This window comes from Salmo salar, chromosome ssa09 (assembly GCF_905237065.1).
Source record: "Salmo salar chromosome ssa09, Ssal_v3.1, whole genome shotgun sequence".
NCBI classification, from domain to species: domain Eukaryota; kingdom Metazoa; phylum Chordata; class Actinopteri; order Salmoniformes; family Salmonidae; genus Salmo; species Salmo salar.
The window spans coordinates 45,908,232-45,915,000 of record NC_059450.1 but is presented as its reverse complement, the minus strand read 5'-3'; the positions used below and the strand labels follow the sequence as shown (position 1 = coordinate 45,915,000).

The 6,769-nt window shown below is 43.6% G+C and overlaps 1 protein-coding gene across 2 annotated transcripts in view; it reads right to left on the bottom strand.

Moving 5' to 3' along the window:
* The window catches only part of LOC106611460 (E3 ubiquitin-protein ligase TRIM9), a 143,377-nt gene that overhangs the window by 3,445 nt on the left and 133,163 nt on the right, over positions 1-6,769 (bottom strand). For both annotated transcript variants that reach the window (XM_045723718.1, XM_045723719.1), the window contains 3 exons: positions 4,955-5,093; positions 2,733-3,036; positions 16-178 (listed from right to left, as the gene is read on the bottom strand). In XM_045723718.1, coding sequence (XP_045579674.1) covers positions 16-178; positions 2,733-3,036; positions 4,955-5,093 — 606 coding nt within the window. The remainder of the gene's footprint in view (positions 1-15; positions 179-2,732; positions 3,037-4,954; positions 5,094-6,769) is intronic.

The window sequence follows — 6,769 nt, the reverse complement described above, 5'->3', positions numbered from 1 at the left end:
TTGTTTCTATGTTACCTGTACGTTTCGGTTGAGGCTGATAGCAGGGTAGTAGAGCCCCTCGATGCCTTCGAAGGCCACAGGACCCTGCTGTTCATCGTTGATGAGGAAGATGAGGATCCCTCTGTTGAAGTCTAACAACACTCCTACTGTAGTCCCTTTACTAACGCCCCCGTCCGTCCTGAAGAGAAACACAGAATGTCAAATACATACAGTATGCATAGTATACAGTATTCAGACTCCTTCCCTTGGTCCACATTTTGCTACGTTACAGCCTTATTCTAAAATTGATAAAAGAATCTAAAATTCTCATCAATCTACACGCAAAACCCCATAATGACAAAGTGAATTACAGGTTTTCCTGAAATTTGAGCAAATGTATAAAAAAAACTAAAACAGAAATACCTTATTTACATAAGTATTCAGACCCTTTGCTATAATACTCAAAATTGAGCTCAGGTGCATCCTGTTTCCATTGATCATCCTTGACATGTTTCTACAAATTTATTTAAGTCCACCTGTGGTAAATTAAATTGATTGGACATGATTTGGAAAAGCACACACCTGTCTATATAATGTTCCACAGTTGACAGTGCATGTCAGAGCAAAAACCAAGCCATGAGGTCAAAGGAGTTGTCCATAGAGCTCCGAGACAGGACTGTGTTGAGTCATAGATCTGGGGAAGGGTACCAAAAATTGTCTGCAGCATTGAAGGTCCCCAAAAACACAGTTGCCTCCATCATTCTTAAATGGAAGAAGTTTGGAAGCACCAAAAGTATTCCTAGAGCTGGCCGCCCGGCCAAACTGAGTAATCGGGGGAGAAGGGCCTTGGTCAGGGAGGTGACCAAGAACCCGATGGTCACTCTGACAGAGCTCCAGAGTTCCTCTGTGGAGATGGGAGAACCTTCCAGAAGGACAACCCTCTCTGCAGCACTCCACCCAAATCGAAAAACCTGTTTTTTCTTTGCCATTATGGGGTATTGTGATGTCATTATGGGGTTTTGTGATGTCATTATGGGGTATTGTGATGTCATTATAGGGTATTGTGTGTAGATTGATGAGGAAGAAAAAACAATTTAATTCATTTTAGAATAAGGCTGTAATGTAACAAAATGGGGAAAAAGTCAAGGGGTACTTTCCGAATGCACTGTATAACACAACTGTTTGATGTAGAAACACAGGATTTTCATCATAACATTTTTTATAAAAAATCTTTATGAATTATAAAAAATATTAATAATGACAAAGAGAACGCATGTTTACATTTTTGTAGTTGATAAATAAATGAAATACAGAAATATCTAATTTACATACAGTAAGTTTTCATACCCTTGAGTCAATACTATGGTGAGAGAAAATATATATTTAATCACTTTATAACACAACAAAATGTGGAATAGGTAAAGGTGTGTGAATACTTTCTGAAAGCACTGTAAATACCTAGAGTCCTTTTTTTTCTCTTCTTCTTAAAAAATAACAATTTGCATTGTTGGAAAAGGACCATAAGGATTTCACTATGTCTACACCTGTTGTTTACCAAGCATGTGACAAATACAATTAGATTTTATTTGAGTCCTACTGACACATCTTAAGCATACAGGTCATAGAAACAGTATCTTCACAGTCATGTAACCGGTGTGAAATGGTCAGCTAGTTAGCAACTAGTTGTGTTTAAAATCGGTGACGTCACTCGCTATGAGACCTTGAAGTGGTTTCCCTGCGGCTTTTGTGGAGTGATAAGTAACAATGTTTCGAGGGTGACTGTTGTCGATGTGTTCAGAGGGTCCCTGTTTCGAGCTCAGGTTGGGGCGAGGAGAGGGACGGAAGTAACACTGTTACATTGGTTCCGTGACCTGGAACACTGGTTGCTGTGGGGAAGGAGGAGGTCAAACGGGGGTGAGAGTAACCGGTGTGAAATGGCTAGCTAGTTAGCAGTGTGCGCTAGTAGCATTTCAATCTTTGACGTAACTCACTCGGTGACCTTGAAGTAGTTGTTTCTCTTGCTCTGCAAGGGCCGCGGCTTTTATGGAGCGATAGGTAATGATGCTATGCGGGTGACTGTTGTCGATGTGTTCAGAGGGTCACTAGTTTGAGCCCAGGTCAGGGGCGAGGAGAGGGATGGGAGCAACACTGTTACACTAGCCAGAGTGGATTGGTTGGTGTTTCATTATACAAAGCCTCTCCATTAGCTGTTGGTGTGGATGCATCAGGTGTACCAGGTGACCTACCTGTTGGTGTGGATGCATCAGGTGTACCAGGTGACCTACCTGTTGGTGTGGATGCATCAGGTGTACCAGGTGACCTACCTGTTGGTGTGGATGCATCAGGTGTACCAGGTGACCTACCTGTTGGTGTGGATGCATCAGGTGTACCAGGTGACCTACCTGTTGGTGTGGATGCATCAGGTGTACCAGGTGACCTACCTGTTGGTGTGGATGCATCAGGTGTACCAGGTGACCTACCTGTTGGTGTGGATGCATCAGGTGTACCAGGTGACCTACCTGTTGGTGTGGATGCATCAGGTGTACCAGGTGACCTACCTGTTGGTGTGGATGCATCAGGTGTACCAGGTGACCTACCTGTTTGTGTGGATGCATCACGTGTACCAGGTGACCTACCTGTTGGTGTGGATGCATCAGGTGTACCAGGTGACCTACCTGTTGGTGTGGATGCATCAGGTGTACCAGATGACCTACCTGTTGGTGTGGATGCATCAGGTGTACCAGGTGACCTACCTGTTGGTGTGTGAGTTGTTGTGCATGAACCAGGAGCGGTTGTTGTCCACATACATGGCCCAGGCCCTATCGTCTTTCCCCAGCATCACGTCCTTCAGCACGTCGCCGCGGGCAACCCCAAACGCAGGGTCCGGGTGGTTGTCATAGCGATCCACCGTGATCTCCCAGTAGTGCACACCGCGGGAGAAGCCGGAATTACCCATGACCACCCTGTCATCGTAGCTGTTGCACGTCACTGTCAGGTTGTCATTGGAGAGGATGATGTCAGGGTGGGCTGACGCAGGGTCAAAGGTGAACCAGGCAACTACAGGAAGTAGACACACACATACAGACAGATAAAGAGGTTCACTCTTCTGTTTTTCCACCATAAGGAACCATCAGCATGGTGAAAACACCTAACAGAGGAGATGAGGCTAGAAACTGGTGGTCTGAGGTGGGGTTAGACCAGCGTTTCCCAAACTCGGTCCCGAGGACCCCAAGGTGTTCACATTTTAGCTATCATTCCACTCTTTGACAAACATTGTCTTTGGCATATGACACAGGAATACAAGGAGTGGAATGACAACTAAACAGACGGGCAGACTACTGCATCCCAGAATGTTACCCGAATATAAGACAGGCAAATCACATATCTCTGGCACATACTGTCAAATACACTATTATTATAAATACATGACAGATATTACAAATACAATACTCCATTAGACACTCAAGGAGAGGGCAGTTGCTATCTCTGTGGGCACTCTATGGGACTTGATACTGTTACCATGGTAATTGGAACATCAGAACACGAGTGTTCCCATGGGAACATAATATAAGTTAAAAAAAAATGTTGATTGGATGTTCCCAGTGAAACCTGAATAACTGAAGCCCTCATTAGACAGCAAACTGCTCACCCCTTGGTTATCAATTCAATGATTGGTTGCTGTGATGACATTGGCAATGATCAGGTTAGGAGTGGAGCGGAGTAGAGCCCAGGAGACATTCAGCAAGGAGAGGGTTAAAGGGTGTGTGAACCATCCATACCTGTGGCCAGTATTTGCATTTCACATGGAGATTGTCCAGGTGCAATATGAGAGAGAGAGAGAGAGAGAGAGAGAGAGAGAGGGATTCTTTTCCAAACCAACGACAAGGGCTACGTAGATTATTACAGCACTCGTTCCCCTAGACTATTTTCCAGACGGTGAGAAAATGAAAGGCAAAACAAATCCTGGTTGCCTGGCATCAAAATTGTCAATTGAAACCTGAAACCAATAGAATCTATCCGGACATGTCTGTCTTGTTTTCTAGATACATTATTATCTTTGTTAAACCAACAGCTACATAGGAGAACATCAAAAGAGACAATCCAGTCCAAAATCATGTCACACAGAGAGAAGGAGCTGTCTGGATTTCACAGGTCCACTGAAGCATGACAAGCTTCTCTTGTCTGTCTGTCTGTTCGTTCGTACGTGTAGAGCTGTGCAGCATACACAATGGGAAGGCAGGTGGCAGGCAGGTGTAAGGGAGGGTGGGAATACTGTGTGTGTGTGTACCAAAGCTGGGTTTAAACAGTATTATACATTTTTCAAATACTTTGAGTGTTTGCTTGAGCCCATTCAAGCACAGCTAAAGTGTTCGAAAGATTTCAAATACTATTTATAAACTGGTTGGTTTGAGCCCTGAATGCTGATTGGCTAACAGCCATGGTATATCAGACTGTATACCACGGGTATGACAAAACATTTATTTTTACTGCTCTAATTACGTTGGTAACCAGTTTATAATAGCAATAGGGCACCTCGGGGGTTAGTGATATATGGCCAATATACCACGGCTAAGGGCTGTATCCGTTACGCCGTGCCTAAGAACAGCCCTTAGCCGTGGTATATTGGCCATATACCACACCTCCTCGGTGCTTAATGCTTAATTAGAACCAAACCAGCTAGGCAGCTGTCTAAATGCTCTTTAGATTCACCATCACCAATCAGTATGTGCTTTAGCCAACTCCTGTCTGCGTTGGCTCATTGCCATGCTAAACATACATGTCTAGGGCATGACAACGATGGCTAGACGAGTTGGCGACACTACAGCACATACAGTATGACTGCATCCCAAATGGAACCCCTATTCCCTTTAGAGAGCACTACTTTTGTCACCCTATGGGGCCTGGTCAAAAGTAGTGCACTACATAGGGAATAGGGGGCCATATGCTCTATAGAGTGGGCTCAGGTAAGGCTTACTCTCGGAGGTCTGCATGGCCAGTATCTTGCTGTACTGTCCTACTCCACTGGCGTTGAAGGCTTTGACCCTGGACATGTAGGTGCTGTTGTAGTGGAGTCCATCCACCGTGCAGATCGTCTCCGTCCCCACATACACTTCCTGTAAGAACCATGACAACTTCCTGTTAGAACCATGACAACTTCCTGTTACATAATCATCACACTGGTATGATGGTGGCTAGCCTCATACTTCTGTTTGGAAACAGAATGGAAGGTTGGTTGTACGAGGCTTGACGATGGCAGCTATTTGTCACAACAGAGATTGTAGAACTGACTAAATTACAAGAGTATAAAACACGTTTAATTAGCTAATGTAGCAGAGGTGATTTGTTGGTGATGAGGTAGCTCTGCCTGAGACTTGTAAGCCCAACTGTTATCCTTGGACCTTGAGAATGTCCTCTTGGTCTAACGGTTAAGATGTGGGCTTGTTAAACAACACACAGTCCAATAACGAGAAGATAAATGAAACAATATCAACCAAGGCTAACAGAGGGAGGGGTACTCTATCTATCTATAATTACACTGGCCCATTTAGAGACTTTTAGAATTAGTGCTGATGAGAGCGAGAGAGGGAGAGAGAGGGGGGAGAGAGAGAGAGAGGGGGGGGGGGGCAGAGAGCGAGACGGAAGAAGAGAGAGAGGGAAGGGGGGGCAGAGAGAGAGGAAAGGAGGGAATGAGAGGGCGGGAGTTGGTACACTTGGGTTTAGCTGCGTGAGTAAAGCAGCATCAGTAGTACTTGCAGTAGTTGTGGTAGTAGTAGTAGTAGTAGTGGTAGTAGTAGTAGTAATAGTAGTAGTGGCAGTAGTAGTAGTAGTAGTAGTGGTAGTAGTAGTAGTAGTAATAGTGGCAGTAGTAGTAGTAGTAATTGTGGTAGTAGTAGTAGTAATAGTGGTAGTAGTAGTAGTAGTAATAGTGGTAGTAGTAATAGTGGTAGTAGTAGTGGTAGTAGTACTAATAGTAGTAGTAATAGTGGTAGTCGTAGTAGTAGTAGTAGTAGTAGTAGTAGTAATAGTGGTAGTAGTAGTAATAGTGGTAGTAGTACCAATAGTAGTAGTAGTAGTAAAAGTAGTAGTAGTGGTAATAGTAGTAGTGGTAGTAGTAGTGGTAGTAGTAGTAGTAATAGTGGTAGTAGTAGTGGTAGCAGTAGTAGTAATAGTGGTAGTGGTAGTAGTAGTAGTAACAGTGGTAGTAGTAGTGGTAGTGGTAGTAGTAGTGGTAGTAGTAGTAGTAGTAGTAATAGTGGTAGTAGTAGTAGTAGTAGTAGTAGTAGTAATTGTGGTAGTAGTAGTAGTAATTGTGGTAGTAGTAGTGGTAATTGTGGTAGTAGTAGTGGTAGTAGTAGTAGTAGTGGTAGTAGTAGTAGTAATAGTGGTAGTAGTGGTAGTAATAGTGGTAGTAGTGGTAGTAATAGTAGTAGTAATAGTGGTAGTAGTGGTAGTAGTAGTAGTGGTAGTAGTGGTAGTGGTAGCAGTAGTAATAGTGGTAGTAGTAGTAGTAATAGTGGTAGTGGTAGTAGTAGTAATAGTGGTAGTGGTATTAGTAGTGGTAGTGGTAGTAGTAGTAGTAGTAGTGGTAATAGGGGTAGTAGTAGTGGTAGTAGTAGTAGTAACAGTGGTAGTAGTAGTAGTAGTAGTAGTAGTAGTAGTAGCAGTAGTAGTAATAGTAGTAGTGGTAGTAGTAGTAGTAGTAGTAGTAGTGGTAAGTGGTAGTGGTAGTGGTAGTGGTGGTGGTAGTAGTAGTAATAGTGGTGGTGGTAGTAGTAGTAGTGAGTAGTGG